This window comes from Passer domesticus, chromosome 22, assembly GCF_036417665.1.
Source record: "Passer domesticus isolate bPasDom1 chromosome 22, bPasDom1.hap1, whole genome shotgun sequence".
Taxonomy (NCBI): Eukaryota; Metazoa; Chordata; class Aves; order Passeriformes; family Passeridae; genus Passer; species Passer domesticus.
This window is the reverse complement of record NC_087495.1, coordinates 3,819,609-3,839,188: the sequence shown is the minus strand read 5'-3', so window position 1 is coordinate 3,839,188 and position 19,580 is coordinate 3,819,609. Positions and strand designations below refer to the sequence as shown.

The 19,580-nt window shown below is 50.7% G+C and overlaps 1 protein-coding gene across 2 annotated transcripts in view; it reads right to left on the bottom strand.

Moving 5' to 3' along the window:
- Positions 1 to 4,872: 4,872 nt before the first annotated feature.
- KAZN (kazrin, periplakin interacting protein) overlaps positions 4,873 to 19,580 on the bottom strand; it is a 210,541-nt gene continuing 195,833 nt past the window's right edge. For both annotated transcript variants that reach the window (XM_064396880.1, XM_064396881.1), the window contains 7 exons: positions 17,495 to 17,686; positions 9,100 to 9,236; positions 8,547 to 8,717; positions 8,072 to 8,261; positions 7,794 to 7,924; positions 7,481 to 7,531; positions 4,873 to 6,887 (listed from right to left, as the gene is read on the bottom strand). In XM_064396880.1, coding sequence (XP_064252950.1) covers positions 6,720 to 6,887; positions 7,481 to 7,531; positions 7,794 to 7,924; positions 8,072 to 8,261; positions 8,547 to 8,717; positions 9,100 to 9,236; positions 17,495 to 17,686 — 1,040 coding nt within the window. In that variant the 3' untranslated portion in view covers positions 4,873 to 6,719. The remainder of the gene's footprint in view (positions 6,888 to 7,480; positions 7,532 to 7,793; positions 7,925 to 8,071; positions 8,262 to 8,546; positions 8,718 to 9,099; positions 9,237 to 17,494; positions 17,687 to 19,580) is intronic.

Sequence of the window (19,580 nt, the reverse complement as noted above, 5' to 3'; positions counted from 1 at the left end):
CTTCTCACACCCAGCTGTAATAATAAACACCACCAAGGACTCAAATCCTGTTAGAGATGATACTCAGGGTGGGTTTTTTCCCTGATCCAAGCAAAAAAACTGCATCACTATGCTGCTGGACCAGCCACTGCAGTTTTTCCTGTCCCTTAAGCCCTGCGAGACCTTGTGGAGGCAAAAGCCATCGTGAACCAAATGAAACTTGTCACATCACCCGGCGTGACTCAGCTCCACAGCCCTGCCTTGGGGCCACTGGTGTTCAGGATGCTTGGGAAAGCCCCGCTGCTTCCCTGCATCTCTCCCTACGAGCACAATCCCACATGGAGCTGATGGTATTTTCCACTGACTCACCTGCCTGTGATATCTCCCCTCTCTAATCAAAGGGCAATTCCAAGAGCTGTGCTATAAAAAGAAATAATTATTAAACATAACTGCATTTTTCCCCCCTTGGATGGATTGTTTTGCATTTTTCCGCTTGGCTCCCGGCTCAGGAAAATTCGCCCCACTCCAGGTGGATTTCCCCCTCTCCTTCTCCACCTTTCTGTGTCAAACAAAAACCCGACATCCCAAGCAGCTCTGGCAGTCAGGAGACATAACAGGGAATTGTTTTCTCTGTAAGAAAGGGAGGGAACATGGACTTCACACAGTGGCTGTCACCGATCCGGCACAGGGAGAGCTCCGTGCCCGAGCCAGGTCACCCCCCTGCAGAGGCCCTGGGGACCGTGAGCACAGAGGGGACATTCATAACGTGGTTCCTCGGGTTCTCACTCCACAAAGCTGAATATTGGCCAGGAATGGGCTCTTCAGTGGCAGTGTAGCAGGATCAAGGAAGGGGGGGCTTGCCTTCACCCCTTGGACGGCTGCTAAAGCACCTGCCTCTCCCTGACACACACTCTCTGTGGGATAATGTATTCACATCCATCCCTTGGGCTCCTTTTCCTTTCCAGCTCTGCAGCCATCCCAGTGTGGGGATTTATCTCTGGCAGCTCAAATCTTCCCCCAGCAAAAACTCCCTGTCCAGTCCCAGGCTGGGACTTCTCCAGGGTGATTATCCAGCCAGGTATGCAGGGTACAGAGCACAGGAATGCCAAGGAGGAAACTGGAGCCCCACCAGAGCCACCAGAGGGAACAAAAAGGGCCTTTCAGGGGAGCATCTGATGCCCTGCTACGTGCAGAGGTGCTAGGGGCTCACATTATCCTGCCTTAGAAATTTCTCACTGGCACATTTCCCTGCTCTTTCCTGCTCAAAGGTGCTCAGTATGTATGTTAAAGTCACCAGTGGAAGCCTGGACATGTTCCTGGATTCCTCCAAAACTTCCCAACAGTGAGGCAAAAGCACTGCTCCAACTGACCCCTGGATACCCAGAGCAGGATGGCTTGTCCTGGAAGAGGTGACGCCCATCCCTGGGAGTCAGGGCAGTAGAGCCACATTTCTATTATACTATATTATATTATATATATTGTAAAGCCATGGAGTGATAGGACAAGGTGAAATGGGATCACACTGGCAGAATGTAGATCTAGATTAGATATGAGGAAGAAATTTTTCCCTGTGAGGGTGGGGAAGCCCTGGCACAGGTTACTCAGAGAAGCTTTGGCTGCCCCATTCCTAGAAGTGTTCAAGGCCAGGCTGGATGGGGTTTAGAGCAAGCTGGGATAGTGGGAGGTGTCCCTGCCCATGGCAGGGGGTGGGATGAGATTGTCTCTAAGGTCTCTTCCTATCCAAACCATTCTGTGATTTGATGATTAATAAAGCTAACAGCTAATAAACACCAGAAATATAATATACATCTATGTATTAATATAATGTATAATGGAACATGGCAGGCCCCAGCTCTGCCCCCAGGATGAAAGCCCATCCCAGCCTGCTCCATGATGGGCTTCCTCAGATCCCATTCCCAGCCCACACACACTGCTCTATACTTTTCTCTCTCTTCCTCATGCCTTAGTTCCTGCACCCCAATTTAGAGTCCCTGCCGGGCTGCAGGCTGGGAACCTGCCACACAAGTGGGAAAAAAGAGGAAAAGCAGCTACTTGGGAGGCATTTCCGCACGCTCCCGGTGGGAGGGTGTGACCTGCCAGCATCTCCTGCCGGGGTGAGGAGCTGGTGTCCCCAGGGCTGCCAGGACCTGGCAGTTCCAGTCCAACCAGTCCAACCACCGTGCCAGGTCACCGTCTGCTGCTTCAAGCACTCGCACGTCTGCAGCTGGAAAACTGTGCAAATAAAGCCACTGTGTTCACAGTAATAATAGTAAATAACCTGCTGCTTCCCCCTGGAGCTGCTCCAGGGCTGCTGCATCCCCTTGGTGAAGCTTTGGCTTGGGCAGGACCTGGGAATAGGAGAGCCAGGGCTGGAGAACACAGCTGGAGGAGAAGGGCTACGGTGGCGTTGTGCAGCTGGTTATTTAAAAGAGTTGGGCAGAGATTAATGTAGCTGTTCAAAATTAGGAGCAGATGGTGAATGAAGGCTGTTGTCGTCCAAGAATAGGAAAATGTTGGGAGATCAATCACTAGCAGTGATAAAACTCCAAGGAAGCCTTACCTGGATAGAGGCCTTGTCACAGCTCCAGTGTCCTGGCTGGATGGAGTGGAGCCACTCATGCTCTGCTGCTGCTCGTGGCTGTGCCAGGTCGGGGCAGAGGGAAGGTAAGACAGGGGCTGACATGGGGACAGCTGCAGGGAGAGGGGCAGAGCAGGATGTCCCCAAGGATGTCTGCAGTGAGGGACACTGTCAGGCACTGCTGCATCCCCAGGGCTCAACGACACTTCCAGTGCTGGCAGTAAAAGCAGCACCAGGGGAAAACTCCTCCAGGGAAAACACTGAAAACAGGTGAATTAATGACAAGCACATTCCCAGATTTTCAGCAGTCCTGAGCAATAAACCAGCAGCTTCAGCAGCAGCCCGTGACACCAGTTTTTGGGGAGATCACCATCACCCACACTCTGTGACCTCCCCATGCCAAACCTCACCAACCTCCTGATGATTTATTCAGCTATTTGGGGTACATCAGTTTAGCTCTTTATCATCAAAAATCCAGCCCGGGAAGATCACCAACTAAAGCTATGGGGTGAGTCAGTGCAGAGGCAGGAAATGTCCCAGACTCACCCCTGTTTCTGTGCTGTGACCTTGCAACCCCATTCCTGATCCCCAGGTTACCAGTGCAAGGCTGTGGCACGGCAGGTAAACCCAGATTCTGTGGTAATGTCAGCCAGAGATGATGCCAGCACTGGCACAGCTGGGTTACACACCAGGAGGTGCTGGGGACAGCAGCACCCTCTGTGGGGTACCCGGCCATCCCACACAGCACCCCATGTCCCCACATGGCGTTGGGATATTTGCCTTTCTCAGTCTAAAGTCCTCGCTGGGGAAAAGGCTCTTGTGAGCGTCTGCACAACGACGGTGCAAAGTGCACCAAGGCGGGCGGTCCCACCTAAAACAAACACAACTCGGGGACCGCTCACACGGTGGCAGCAGCGCAGCACGGTGCTGCACATCCAGCACGGCGGGCATGCAGCAGGGACGAGGCTGAGGTGGGATGCAGCAGGGGTGAGGCTGAGGTGGGATGCAGCAGGGGTGAGGCTGAGGTGGGATGCAGCAGGGATGAGAGTGAGGTGGGATGCAGCAGGGGTGAGGCTGATGGGGGATGCAGTAGGGATGAGGATGATGTGGGATGCAGAAGGGGTGAGGTGGGATGCAGCAGGGACGAGGCTCATGGGGGATGCAGCAGGGATGAGGCTGAGGGGAGATACAACAGGGATGAGGCTCCTGTAGCCTCCATTGCCAGAGAAGAGCAGGTCAGGGGGACAAAGCCACCAAGAAGCCCCTCCTCAGCCCAGGACATCACAGACACAGGGAGTGTGGCCCCTCTGGTTGCCGTGGCTCGGGTGCAGGAGGTGACCCGTGTCACCCTGCACAGGGTCTGCCTTACCAGAACTGGTGTGGCACTCTGACACATTCCCGGCTCCCAAAGCTTTTAAAACCACAGATGGGATGGATGAGCACCCACACCCCATCCCATGCACAAAGGACAACACCAAATCTCAGCAGGGAACCGCTGCAAGTGCAGCAAATCCCACCGTGGTGTGTGCCCAGCTCATGTTTGCCATGCTCAGCAGTTGCCCTTTAATGCCACCTGTAGTTCCCATTAACGCTGGATTCCAGCTGCAGGTGATAGAGTAGGAGAGCCAGCTGGCTTCTCCTGAGTTTTTCTTATTTTGCTTTGTTCCAGCTCTCCCCATTTCAGACTATGGTGGCTCTTACCTGCTCTGCAGCTGCTCCCAAACCCAAGAGGCTGTTTCTGTCAGAAAAAAAGGAGAAAAAAGAAAAGGTGTATCCCTTGATCTGTACCCTGATTATGGGCTTGAAACTCATTGCAGGTTGCCTTTTGCTCCTGCCTGCAAAAATTGACACCAAAATGGTATCAGCCCCACTGGAAGTGCTGGCACACCCCTACAGGTGACCAATGTCATCTGAATAATAGTAACAATAATAATTTATCAACCTCTACAATGATAACAGTTGGAACACAACACTTTCTGATTTCTCCATTTTCTGCTGTTCTTAGTCCTTATCATATTTTCCGTATATGAGTAGGACATCTCCTGGCTGTCCTTACTTACCTTAAACCCTTGAAATCCCCATTTCATAGGGATGCAGACAGTCCCAGCCTCCTGCCAGCATTCTTGCATCCAGGAGCAGGCATCTGGCTGGGGGCTGGTCCTGGGAAAAGCTGGCCCAGCCTTTTCCTGAGTCCTCCCATCACCCCAGAGCCCCCAAAATTCCCATGGTGCTCAGGGTGTCCTGCACCCTGGTGCCACAACAGAGATGCCAACACCCATCCAGGCTCTCCAATTAAACCACATGGAGTTCATCCATACTTTAAAATAAGCTTTATTTAGATCTTTTATAATTTTATATTTGCATCCATGCCTTCAAGGATTCTCCCCCGCTCACAGGGGGAAAAGTTAAATCTAATGTTACCCATAATTCATATGCTATTTAGCAAAGTTCTCTTTTAAATAAATCATCCTCTTAGTAATTTTTAGAATTACTTCCTAATTTACAAAAAAGCTGAAATGCAAAGGAAACTACTTGATAACAAGGAGATCGCTCATCTGTTCTGGTGGTTTAGAGTTTAAATTATAAAAACGCAAGGAGAACAAAGAAAAAAACAAAACAGAACCCAAAAAAACAACAAAATATATAAAAATGCTTCTCTGCAGAGAAAAGATGCCATGGGGCAAAGCCTGCCCTGCCACCCCAGGAGAGCTGGGGGGGCTGGTCCCTCTGTCACCCCCTCCATGGCCTCTCTGCATCATCCCTTGGAATGGATATACAGCGCGAGGGCATCGGTTTAGTTTGATGATTTAAGACAAAATACCCTTTTTTATTCAACCAGGGCGCATGTATCGGAATTAAGAAAAATAATACACTATTATAGTTCATTAAATAAATCTTAATACATTTTTTTTAAGAGCTTAAAATTATACTGTAAGCATTAAAGCATAAGGTACTTATCTTGGCATAAGCAGAGCGCGGCACGTGTTAGTGGAGAGGGGAAGCGGCTGCCGCACCGGGGGGTGGTTTGGGGGCATTTCCAAGGAATTTGGAAAAACAAGCTCCACCTGTGCTTCCAAATCACCCCAGAGCCAGAAAAACCTCCCTAGTGGGGACTCGTACCGATTTCCCCAGCCCCCTCTGACGGCAGTAACACCCCAAACTGGAGCGGGGTGGCCGGCCCTATCTGAGCAACATCTTGGGATATGGGATATCTCGGGATATCACCTTTCTCCCAGCTCGTGCCGGATCCCCCTAAATTTTACTTGAAGCAAAGGGTGAGCACCCCCCAAAAGCAGGGAAAAACAGCGGGCAAAGCTCCCACCAGCTTGCCCCATCTGATCTCCCAGCATGTGTTTAGGTTTGCGTTTTCCAAGGCGTTAAGTGCTCCTGGGGCAGCTGAGGGAGCCCGGGCTGGGGGGTCCACAGCCCCAATCTCCCCCAACAGCAACTTCCCAGGACAGTACAGTACAAACACCCCCTTCCTCCTCCCCGCCCCATCCCAACCGACGTGGAAAAATATAAAAATCCCAAAACTTCTGCAATAATTTAGTTAGAATAGCTCCTCTGGGTTTGTGCAAATAAATTAAAACAACTAAAAAGGAACGTTAAAACACTTATTTCCAGACCGGCAGGCGTAACAACCAGCCCGGGTCGCCTCCGCGGGGCTCGGCCAGGAAGACATCACAGCGAAGGAGATTTTCTTGTTGTTGTTTTTGTGTGTTTTCTCTCTAAGATCCCTCAGCTGGGCAGGTCCTTTGTCCCCAGGCGAGGACATCCCGCAGGCTGGGCTCCGGAAAACAGCGGTTTCGGACAAGAGACATCACAAGCACAAAGTGCACAATATTTCTCGTATTTACAGAGACACAGCAGTCCTTCAAGTTTCAAGTTTTGTCAAAAGAACAAGAAAAAAGAACAAAAAAACCCTCCCAAAACAAGAAAAAAACCCCAACCCAAACGGACAAACTGAAGCGACAACAAAGGAGTTACCGGGATGGAAAAACAAACAAACAAAAAAAAAAAAAAAAGGAAAAAAGGGAAAAAAACTGAAGTTACGACACAGCTGCATCGCTCCCAAGACAACAGGTAACACGTCCACAGGTGGGACGGGGCTGTGGGACTGGGGATATGTACATGTGCAGGGCCAGGAGGGGCTCTGGCGCCGTCACCAGTCCGCGTCCTCCTCGATGTAGTAGTCGGGGGCCGTCCCGTCGAAGAGACCGGGATCGAGGGACTTGCGCTGCTTCCCCCGGGCAAACACCCTGGAGATGGAGCCAAAGCCCATCTTCTCTTTCTTCTTTTTCCGTTTTTGGTCTTCCAGGTCTTCTAGAGACTGCGGGAGAAGACACAAGTTTAGGCATCCAGCTTTTCCTTTACCATTTCTGCCCTTCATTCACATCAAGGATGATGGACAATGTGGTCCCAGGTGCAAAAAATATTTGCAGCCAGATCCCACAAAATATTTTCATCCAGGTCCAAAGTAATGTTAAGATCCTGGACCAAAATACAATAACATTCCTGAAACCTGTGTGGTGGAATTTGGAGTGAAATTGGGCCCCCTCTCCACAGCTCTGGGATTTTGGCCTCTTTAATTCAACTGGATCAGGATTTCAGCTCTGGGAATAAATAGTCAGAGCATCTGTCTGGATTGCAAAAATATCCCAGTGTTTTAGGGCCAAATACAGAAGAATAACATGCTTTGGCTGGACCTTATAAAAATCAACACTGTGATAGGCCTGAGCTCAGTGAATGCTTATAGCATTACCTGCACTTTGGGGCAAATTATGGGAATAGGAGACATCCCAGACTTACAATTCAGGATACCTTCCATTTATCCCAAATTGGTGCCTCTGACCCACCATCCCCAAGTACTTTCTAGCACAAGAAGGGTCTCACAAGCAGGATTTGAGAGGATTTGTGCCCTACCTGTACGATTGGATTGTGCAAGTTCTTCTGTACCGGTCCAGGACTGTCCCCCTACGGCACAAGGAGATGGATCCATTGAATCAACGCTGATACAGCCCAAGAGCCTCCACCCCCAGGGCAAAAGGCAGCGTTTGTGCAGCTGAACTGCAGTGGGGCTGGGATAAACCCCAGCCAGCAGCTTTCCAGGTCAGCCAAGCCCCAACACGCCCCCCACTGCAAACCCAACGCTGTTTTGGGAAGCAGAGGCCCCACAGAACGCCCAGAGCCCATCTCCCCAAGGCAGGGCACCACAGCCCCAGCAGGCAGCCCTTACGTTGCAGAGCGAGTGCGTTCGGTGCCGCGGTGAGTTGATGTCACTCGGAGTGGACGATCGGTCACCTTCGGCCGCGGAGGCGTCGGAGATGATGGACGGCTGCCGGGAATGGCAGGGGCTCACTCTGACAGCTGCAAGGCAGGGGGAAAACAGGGAATTAACACCAGCAAAGCCTCTGACGCGCTTCCAAACCCACACCCGGGGAGGAGTGGTTTTGACCATCTTTCCTCCCCAGGAGGGGTTTGGCACTGAGGATTTGCCACCCGTGGGGTGCCCACCTTGCCGGTCTGCTGAGTGCTGGGGGTGTGAGTGGTAGAGGGTCTGCTGGCTCTGCCGGATGGCGGCGGTCAGCGGGAGGTCAGCCTGCATCACCCACTCCTGGTTGCCGTTCAGCACCGTCTCGCCCGGCATGGCCAAGGAATGGCGCTTGGGCACGTCCTTGGTCAGCGTAGCCAGGGACTGCTTGGCCTGGGGAAGGACATTGAGGTGGTGGTGGAGTGGGAAAACCATGTGAACGTCTCCCAAGAGCAGCAGAACAAGCAGCAACACACTGCACACCAAACCCACCCTCCCCTGGGCAAGCAAAGATCCCAACTGTGCCGCTCCCCATGCCAGGGATCTGAATTTTTGAGTGATGCTCCCCCTGCCAAGGATATCAAGATCCTTTTGAGAGATGGAATATTTTCCTCTCGGTATTGCAGAAGTGCAACCACTGCAGCAAGCACTGAGATCTGTATAAATTCTCCAGCTCACCATGGCCAGCTCGGCCTCCAGCTCCTTCATGCGGTTGTCCTTCAGGTCGAGCTGGGAGCGGAGGGCGCTGGCGTGGTCCGTGGCTTCCTTGGCCTGCCGCCGCAGCTCCCACTTCTCCCGCTCCAGGAGATCCTTCTCCTTTGCCAGGGCTTTCACCGCGTCCTCGCTCTCCTGCTGGGACAGGGGTGGCCATCAGGAAGGGAAAATCCGTGTCCTACTAAAAACCCCTCTGTCACAACCCCCTTGGGGACCACCAAACCATGAGCAGTATCTTAGGTGTCACAAGAGCCCTGTGCTGGCAGGAATGTCAACCGTTTTTTGGGGAGATCTGGAATGCAGACAGTCCCTAAAAAGAAACACTCACTGTGCACCTGGTTAAAATTACATCAAATGCCCCAGGTCTGGCTCTTTCCTCCATTTAACCTTAAACTGCTGCGGTCCATCCCAACTCCAGCAAGGTCTTTAGTGGGATTTTGCCGGGTTACAAACCAGGTTTCACCCTCAGCCTGCTGCCAGCCCTCTGTGCCACGGGAGTGCTGGGCTGTGCACTCACTTTCCTGTGCTGCTCGTAGTTGCGGATGAAGTCGCGGAGCTGCTCCTCCCGGCTCTCCAGCGTGGCGTACAGCTGCTGCATCTGGCTCACCAGGTCTGTCTTCTCCCCCTTCAAGCGCTTGCGATCGGCTTTCATGGCTGTGGGAGAGAGGATCACTCCAGAATGGCAGCCCCTTGACTCCATCTCTTTTATTTTTCAAGGAAAAAGCACCAAAATGAAAATTCTGGGGGCTGGGCTGGGAGAAGATGCCAAATTCACTCCCATTGCTGCACCCCTCAAAATGCTCATCGTGTCACCACTGTGGCTCCTCATCACTGCCCATCCTCCAAGGGGCAGCTCAGACCTTGGAAAAGGAGGTTTGGGAGCAAAACTGCAGCCTCAGCCTCAGGGCCTGGCGCAGGAAAACCTGCTGCTCTCTTTCCAGGATAAATAAACCACAACCAGTTTATTTTTAGCAGTGAGGCAGATTCCAGAGTGCTCCCACGAGCCCAGGGCACTGCTCCCTGAGTGTCCCCTTCCAGCTCAGGGATGCTGTGTTGGGATGAGGGGATGGAGCAGAGGCATGAGGGATGTGATGGGTGTTTCAACAGCCCTGAGAGGACCCCAAAACCCTCATGTTTTCCCTCCTCATTGCACCAGGGAGGGATGCTCTTTGACTACTGACCCTGGGACAGCCATGAAAGGCTGGAAATCCAGGGAGAATTACAGAAATCTCATGTAGGACAAGTTTTGGTCACTTCTGTACATCAATGCTTTACCCAATACTGAACTTGGTCCTTGTCAGTGCTGCAGAAATGCCCTGTGCTCCCTTTTCCAGATACACCCCAGCCCACCAAAATAGTGCCCAGTTTAGGAATCACATCACAAATATTTCATTATATATTCCTGCTTTTCTACCCTGAGCAAGTGCTGCTACCTCAGGAATGCTATGAAACACCCTCTGCCCCTCCAACTGTCCCTGCACTCATGGTATTGAATCACTGAGTCTTGCAAGTTGTATTATAAGAAGAATCCTAAATGCCCCTAAAACTCTCCAGAAATACAACAACCCCAAAGCCACCAGGGGCTGTGTATACTACAAAAGCTGCCAGGGGATGATGCAGCACCATGAGTGGGACCTGTTTCCATGCACACATCCAACTTTTCTCCACCTGACTACAGAAATCAAGGCAGCTGTTTCAGCCCACACTGTGTTTTCTACCCCCTGTAATGAGTCACTTCATCTGGGGGTTAAACTGCATGTCAGGAACCTCTGGGCTCCTCTCAGCACGTGGGGATAACAAAGACAATGTAAGAAATACAAGGAAACTGTGACTGTGGCACTCTGAAAGGGGAATTGATTTCCTTCATGCACCTTTGGCACCCTTGGCTTTGAGCCTTTGCTTCACCCAGCACAGGGGAGCTCTGCTCCCACCCTCCTCTGGCTGGGAACCCTCCAAAGGCATTTCCACCTGTGTGTAAGCAGGGAGAACACCATTATTTGCCCCCAGGCACCCTCAGGCAGAATAAGCTGACAGCAGGGATCACCCAGCCCTGCACACGTGCTGGGATAAACCCCAAAATCAGAGCAGCCCCCCCAGTCCAGCTCTGTGCAGCTCCATGTCCCACCCCAGCGTGTGACAACCACAGTCTCGACAAGAGGTTGATTCAGGTGTGAACTTCTGTGCACAGGTTTTACTCTACTTTTTTTACTGTTTCTTACTCTAAGTGTGTGCTGGGAAAATGAACAGTAAATCAAGTACTTGGAATGGAGCTGTAAGGAAAGGAGGGGGTTTGCAGGTGAGAGGAGAAAAAGATGGGGGAGAAAATCAAACTAAATAGGGGAGAAAGAGGAAGATGCTTTGGACTGTAGAGATTTTTATCTGTTAAAATCCAAGAGACGAAACTCTTTGGACCAATTATTCTGCCATTAAGCATTGGAGATAAACCAGAACACCGAAAACCAGAAAATGAGGTAGGAAATGCTGCAAAAATTCACATTGTCCTGTGACAAGGAGCTCTTGGGAGTCTTCCTCGCCCACTTCAATGAACACGACTCCTCCTGGGACAACTCTGCCTCTTCCGACACCACGACTTCCCTTACTTTTTTCCCAGCTTAGGAAATTCCTACAGAAACCCTCTAAAAACAATCACAACCACACCCATGTCTTTGAAAAAGCCCTTTCCCACTGCCTGTGTCTATTTAACCACCACCTTCCCCTGCCCAATTCTTTCCCAGGAATTAAAAACTTGCTAAAAAGAAAAATGAATGATAAGTTGACTGAACCATACTGGGGTGAGATCCAGACCCCACAGACACGTATGTGTCTATATATGCAATATTTAATTTCCTCAAGGAGACTGGGAGGCTCTCATAAAAGTTTAAGTCACATTTGCCAATCTCTGATGCTGGAGGCGACAAAAAGAATCCTAATGAACTTAATTAAATAGTGAGTCCCCTATAGCATACAAACTCCTTTAATTAGTGGCAGTGTTCATGGCCCTTAAAGATTTACAGAAAACACTTAATCATTTGGCAATAAAAAAAAAAGAAAATGCTGTGAAGTACTATTAGAAGAAGGGTAACTATATCACAAGGTTGAATATGTATTGATATACTAATATTTACCAATATTTATGCCAGTGTATCAGTATTACAAGAAGATTATGAGGTTTGGATATTGAAAGAACAGATTTTTTCCTATTAACCCAACAGAACAATTTACCATTCACTGCATTTCATATTTGAGAGATTTGCTGAAATTAACACACTTTTTTTTTGCTCCCCTCTATTACTCTCCCTCCTCCAAGAATGATTAGCTCCTAAGCTTAAAGAAGATTTATCAGTCATTTGAGAACTTCATTCCAAGCCAAATTAATAGGAAATTAATTGAAAAAGGCAGGAGAAAAATAAAAAGTGAGGCAGAAGTGAGCTGTGAGTGCTGCCAGCAGCTCCTGGACCGAGCCCCACTCGCTGCAGCAGCTTAATTCGTCCTTAGCAAACAAGCCCAGCTAATTACTCAGTCAGGGAAAACGAGCCTTTGCAACCCATGGCCAGCCAAGGAGGGATAAAGCAGATTTTCTCTGGCTATCATGTCCATCTGAGGAGGTGAAATGGCTTTTTCCTTTAATCTGATGATCCAGGGCCAGGTTTCTATATCCCAAACCCCCACAAGTGTCCAACTAAACTCTCCCAGCCCATTGGCACAGCAGGCTCTGGACAAACCTCTGACCTCTTCATAAACCCAAGAAAAGAAGCAAGAAATCCTAAACCCAGACCACGAGTGGAAAGTACTTCTCTTACTTGCATTATTAATTTTCCCCTCCCCTCCAAAGCACATGGCAGAAGGAGAGGGGGGATCCAGCAGCCCCTCTTGGACCCGGCAGCTCAGCACCAGCCTTGGCCAAGGGATGGGGGAGATGGGTTGGGATGAGCTGGGTGACCCCCCCAGCTCTCACACCCTCCCCACCTGCACCAGGTCACCCTGCCCTGTTGTTATTTGAGCTTCCACCTTCTGCCACTCGATCCTCTCTCAGTCCTTTGGGAGAAGAATGATGGACACAGACGTAACGGGACTGGCTCCACGCTGGGCTCCTCCTGCAGCCACAACAATCAAAAATCCACCCCCTCAGCACCTTTTATTCCAGCTTTATGTGTGGAGCCAAAATCCAGTCACTCCACTGGGGAGGCACAGCCTTGTCTGGGACAGCAGCAGGGCTGGAAGCACCCAGTGATGCCACCACTGGAAGTGTCACCACCCTGTGGCCCCAGTCAGATCCAACAGCTTCCAGCTGGAATTAGCTCCTGTATCCTAAACCCAGGCATCTCCCCCTGCTTTAAATATTGCCTTCCCTCTTTGAGATTAATAGTGTCAGATTAAGGGGATATCAATTACAGAACATCCTGATGTGGAAGGGACCCACAAGGATCACTGATGTCCAACCCCTGGCCCTACGAGGTGGAGGCCCCATCATCCAGCTGAGGTTCCCTTGGAGGACATATGAGTAACAATTAGTGTGACTACCTTGATAATGTGATATTAGATGAAAAACTACTGCTTGAACCATAGAAGCAGCATCTCTGCCCAGTGTCACACTCCTGGGATGAGGCAGCAGTGCCCAGACACACACCAGAGCACTGGCAGAAGATGCAGCACACCCTGAACTCCAAAGAGCAGCTTCCCGTGACTCCCATCCACTTCCAAGCCTTCTCTCACCCCACACAATGTGGATTTTCATGCCAGGAACAGAATCAGAGCTGACTTTCTCACTTACTGAATCACACACTTATTTTCTAATGCAGGGAAGGGCATCCTTGGGGAGCACAGCTGGAACCCCAGAGATGCCCCATGCAACAGGAATGTGCAAACTCATCCTGTCCCATTAACATTTACTTAATTTCTCCTGTTTCTTCCTCGCAGCCATGAAATCCAATATTGTCACCATGACTAACCCATAAAATCAGGATGGCAGTGCTGCTCCTTGCTTTGCAATTAGAGCCACGTGTGGTCCCTGGGGCAGCTGTCACCAGCAGGAAGATCTTGATGCTGAAAACATCAACGTTCCATGGTGTCAGGCAGAGGCAGCACTCACTCCTGGGGGTGTGGAGGTATGGAGCAGGCAGGAAATTAGAGCCCAAGGTCAGATTTCAGGAAAAAGTTAGGTGAGGCAATTCTCCATGAGGGAGTTTACCTGGTAACAGCCAAGGGCTTTCCAAACCTGACCCAGCAGTCAACAGGGTGATCAATGACTTCTGAAAACTTCAGGTGGGAGTTCAAAAGGAGAACAACAGGTTTTCTGTAGAGATCCTCACTGTGGAGATGGCTGGGTCCATGGCTGGACCTCCATCTGGCAGGACATCCATCCAGTGGGACACACATCTTCTGGGACACCCATCTGCCAGGTCACACATCCTTCTGGGATATCCACCTGATGCAACCCTCATCTTCTGGGTCATCTCTCCACTGGGACACCTGTCCACCCACTTTTTTGCTACCCACGTCCTCACTGCAGCAAGTTGAGGGTGCTGTGGATCTCTGCAGAAGGCTTTCCCCAGCCCAATTACTATTCCTGGGGAGTCACAGCTTTGAGCTGAAGGTGAGGGAGGGAGAAAACCAGGCTACAACCCATTTGTGGAGCAGACATGAAGTTGGTTGATGCCTTTCCAAGCAGCAGGGAAAGCCAGCCTGAGGTTTCCACGCTGGCATCAAAAAGGAAACAGAAACCAGGTTTGCTCTCCGTGTGATAATCCCGCAGGCAAGCTCCAGCATATTGGATAAACCTTCCCAGAAATGGGGTTTGTGCCATTAGCCCACATGCTCATGGATGTCTCCCAGCCAAGAGGCTCCTCAATCCCCCAGGCGCTTGGGCACGGTCCCTGCCCGCAGCAGGACCAGCAGTAATAAAGCTGTCTGCAACTTCTCCCCTCAGGGATTTCCACACCAGAAATCCAGACCACATCCACACCTTTCTAGCCAGGATGGGGGAAATAAGAACTGCACTAAAGCTGGAAGCACAATTCAGAGTCCCAGCCGTGGCAGAAGTGGAGAGGGAGGTAGGATGTAGCACTATGGGATTTTAATTGGATGTTAATGGGATAAAAAAAGTGCAAGAGATGGAATTAGCTCAGGAAAAAGGTGGAATAAAGATGCACAAAGCACATGCTGACAGAAATAAAGAAACTGGTGGAGTTGCTCTTGCAGAGCTCTGTGCTGGGCCAGATCCCTGCCCCTACCCTGCACAGCAAGGACTTGTTAGCACGGCACAGGGAAGATGCAGCACAGGCTTATCAGCCTTATCCCTGTGCCAAGTGCTGTTGAGAAGGGCTGGAAATGCACCTCCAAAAGGGGACAATGAACCCACCCTCCTTGGAGACCATCACAAACCAAACCCTGTGAGATTGTGCAAAATAAAGGCTCTTAAAAACTGCTGGAACCCCCAAAAGCAAACCTGACCAGCAAACCCTCTCTGCTTCCCTCTGCAGCACGGCCTGGCGAGCCAAGATCCATCTGAACCAGCTGCACTGCACTTCCAGGCTCAGAGCCAGCAACAGTGACAGATTTCCACATAAGTTATCTGCTAATGACATTCCACAGGACCCACCATGGATGTGGGCTGCTGCAGCCTCTGCTGCTGGGTGTGGGGCAGCCTTTGGTGAGGATGTGGGACTGGGGATGCAGCAGTGCAGGCTGTGAGGAGGAGCTGCTCCTGGAGGTGCCCTGGCTGCAGGACACAGCTGACACAGATCCCTAAAGTGCAGGGCAGTGTGGCCAAGTTTCCCTGTGATCCTGGCACAGCCTCATCCTGCAGTTCCTCACTACAGAGCCATGACTTCCCAGTGTGTCCACCAGCAGATCCCTCTCCCCTGGCAGAACCAGTCACCAGGTGCCGTTTTCCCTCCACTTTTGGCTACGTTTCTCCCTGGACAATTTTTCACAGAAAGAAAAAAGGATTTTTTCCCCCTCCAGCTGCTGATCTCGTTTTCAAGTTATCCATCTCAGTCACTGTTGCCAAGCCTGCTCTGCTGCCCAGAGCCTCCAGCCCAGATCCAGCCTGGACAACTTTCCCAAAACCACAAAAGCTTCTCAGTATTGCAGGACAGGGAAGGAGCATCAATTGAAAAAAGCTTCTTGCTGTGTGCCCATCCAAGTGTCAACTGAGATTCTCTTCCTAGCCACCACACCTGCAGAGAAGTCCTGGAAAACTAAGCTCAGAGGCTTGAATATTGGCAAATAGAAGTCCAATAAAAGCCCAACATTATATTCCCTAAATGCTCACAATTTTCAAGCCAAACTCACTTTTTCTCTGGACTATCCTCCAAAGAAGCACATACAGAAGCATTGCAGCTTCTGAGATCACTTCTTACTCTTATTTTTTTTTGTAACTAGCATTATAATGGTTCTGCTTTTCTGCATTTTGCATTTATCAGCACTTCCCCCCCTGCCCCATCCACACAGAGCCAATATTCCCTAATTAAGGTTTTTCTCCTCCAATTACAGTTCTATAAACCCAAAGCATTTCCTGCTGCCTGAGGCTGTACTGGTGGTGTGGGGGGAGGCAGGATTTTGGAGGTATTTTGTCTGTTGCTGATTTATAGGGATATTTTTGTACATCAGAGAGTGATAACAAAATTTCCTGAAGTGCTTTTCCCAAATACTGACTCAGCCCAATTCCCTGCGCCTCGGAGCATCTCAGCATCCTGGACAGGGGGAGATGCAGAGGCCCCACAGCTCCCCACGTGCTGCTCAGCCTCTGAGCCTGAAAACTTTTGACAGCTTCTCCTCATAATCCTCAAATATGAGCTGACAAGTGCAAGTTATACTCGGTATGCTGGGGATTTGAGATGATATTTAGAGCCACGGCGCTGCCAGGGCTTGACGAGTGAGAGCCTTCCCTGCTCAGGATCATCCCCTGGCTCCAGCTAACAAACCATCCTGCCTGGATTTATTGTCAGCTTGGCTTTAGAGCAGAAAAAATGCAATGTTGTATTTTGCTCCACACACCCCAGTCCCGGGGCTTGCTGTGCTGGTAAGGAAGGGGGAGCACAGTCCCAGCTGCCACAAAAACCCCCAAAGGCAGCCATGAAGGAGGAGGAGACCCTGAATGTCACCTGGAGGTAACCCCATGCAGGACAAGGAAAGTTGCAGTCACCAGGAAACTCACAGCTTCCCTCCTGCAAGTCTGAGGGGCTCAAATCCAACCCAAACCCCACCACCAGCTGCATTTCAGCTGCTGCCTTGGCTCTGCTCTAGAGCTGTGGAGGAATTCCTTTGCAGTGCTGCAATGAGCCCTCACACCCCAGTCCTTCCCAGCTCCACACCACCCCTTGCTGGGGCAGGAGAGCAGGGGGCTCCCAGGGACACCAAACCTCCAGCAGGAGCACCTGATGAATGCACTCTGCAGAGTCCAAGTGAAAAGGGACTTTTCCTTTCCTTATTAATCAACATTTTGAAAGTTGAGGGTGCTGGGGAGTACCACCACGTTTCTCTTCACAGAGAAAAGCAAAGCACAATTCTTCCCAAGAATATTTCTGGATTTCACATTCTCTGAACCTCAGAGAAAGAAAAAAAAAATTCCTATCTCATTTACTGCTTCTGTGTTCACAAGTGGAATGCATCGTGAAAGACTGTTTACCTGAAGGGAATTAATAATTGAATTCTGGTGTGAGTGTTTTAATTCAATGACCCATTGAATCCGTGTGTGTGTGTCAGGACTGTCAGCTGACAGTCACAAAATTCTGTGCAAGGTGTGCAATTGAGTACTGGGCAGATTCAGTTTAAATGTAATATCATATAATATAGTATAGAAGAATATAACATAATAAAGTAATGAATTAGCCTTTTAACAAGATAGACTCCTCCTCATCATTTCTCCCTTCATCAGGGGAGACGTGCAGCCGCGGGAGGCGCAGCCTTACCCTGCAGAGCCTCCTTGGCACGTGCCAGCTCCTGCTCCTTCTGTGCCAGCTGCACCTTCAGCTCGGTGGCCGAGAGCACCTCTGGGGACTTGCTGCCGTGTGTCTCCTCCAGGTCCTTGGTCAGCATTTCCTTCATTTGCCGGAGCAGGTGGACCTCCTCCTGCAGCTGGGCCACCTCCTCCCGCAGCAGCGCTGGAGGAAGAAGGGACACAATGTGAGGAAGTGAGAGACGGCCCCGGCACAGCCCCAGCTCCTGCTGCAAAAACCCAAACCCCGGGGAAACGCGGCCGGGGCAGCCCCTCCCTGCTGGCAAAACTGCTCTGCACAGCCCAAACCTGCACCAGCTGGGGCTGGAGGAGGATGGAAGTGATGGGAAAGCACTAGGAGGGAGGCAGGGAGCCTCCACTGGGTGATGGCTTTAGCATTGAACAAATAAAAATAGATGTTAGTATGTAATAGTAACAGTAAGAAAAAAACAGGAAGGACTTTCCTATCCAAACCACTCGCTGACAGGGCTGGGGTCCAACAGAGTCTCCTGAGCTCCCACACATCTCAGCTCTGCCTCCAGCCACCCACATGCTCAGGGCACACTCAACAAAACACTGTGAGACTGGAAAAGGGAAGATGATGCTTCCATCCACAGCCTCAAATCCTGGATTTTGCAGATTTACACCCAGTGACTGCTCACTCCTCCAAGCAGCTACACTGCAGGAGCATCCTGGCAGAACCCAGCTGGGATTCCCTCCACAGCAGGGACTGGAGGAAAGCTCCAGCACCTCATTTCCTACAGCTGCACCCACTGTTTAGTGCAATAAACTGCTTTTCTGCTATTTCCACACTGCACCCATCTCCCTCATCCTGCAAAACACTTTCAGGCTGTGCAGGTGCCACTGCAAACCTCCCTCCAAGTCTGCTTTGCTTTCCCTCCCCTTTTAAAACAGGTGGAAAAAAGCCCTTTCACATCTCAGATTGGCTTATTGATTTCATAGAAACACGGAATGGTTTGGATTGGAAGGCACCTTAAAGACCCTCCAGTCCCACCCCCTGCCACAGGCAGGGATAATTTCCACTAGACCAGGTTGCTGTAAGTCCAACCTGGACTTGAACACTTCCAGGGCTGGGACATCCACATCCTCATGAGTTGGCATCATGGACACGGGGACAGAAAATGCCCTCATCAGCACACACATCACAGTTACCACAAAAATGAAACAGAAATTAAACCCAAACACTTCCTCTCCAAACCACCGTGCTTGTGTCCTTCCCCCGAGTAGCAGAGAGCCTGGAGGACACCAACTGGACATGGAACACAGGGATTTCTCCCCGTGCTCTCCCTCTGCACGTGCAGGGGCCGTTTCCTGTCCGGGCTGGGAGGTGACGCCGGCGGCAGGACAGGGAGAGGCAGCTCCCCCCGGCAGCTGCGCCAGGAAGGCAGAAAATCTGCTGCACATACTTGAAATGCTTCCCGAATGAAAACTGGCAAGGCCCCATTCTGTAAATTATTTAGCAATAAAGTCACTAATGAGGAACAGTCGAGCTCCGGGCTGGGGGGTTTGGTGCAGCCCGAAGTGCTTTCTTGAGCTCCGTGCAAAAAGCAAGAACTGGAGGAGGCCAAGGATCTTCCCCAGGGATGGGAGAAACACAGCGTGTCCCCTCCAGCCTCTGGGAACCCTGAGAGGATGTGAAGGGCTCACACGTGGTGGAGTATTTAGTGTGCAAAACCCACCAAGTGCCTTCCCCAGCCACAGAAAGCCCCCTGCAGCCCCACAAAATACCCCTGGCTGCAACAAATTGCTTTTTTCCCCCTACTGATAACTCATTTTCACCTTTCCTTACGTGCCACTTCATCAAGGGCTATTCCTGGGAAAAAAATGAACCAGCAGATGAGGATGGAGGCAGGGCAGCTTGCACAGGGTTGACTGATCCTGATGGATTCCTGCAAATTGCAGCATTTTGGTGGGAACCAAGAAAATCCCCACACAGCAGGAAGTGATCTGGGAAAGGGAGAGGGAAAACGAGACCAAGGACAGACAGCCCGGGGGGAATTCTGCAGCAAAGAATTCCAGAGGGGTCCTTGGGCATGGCC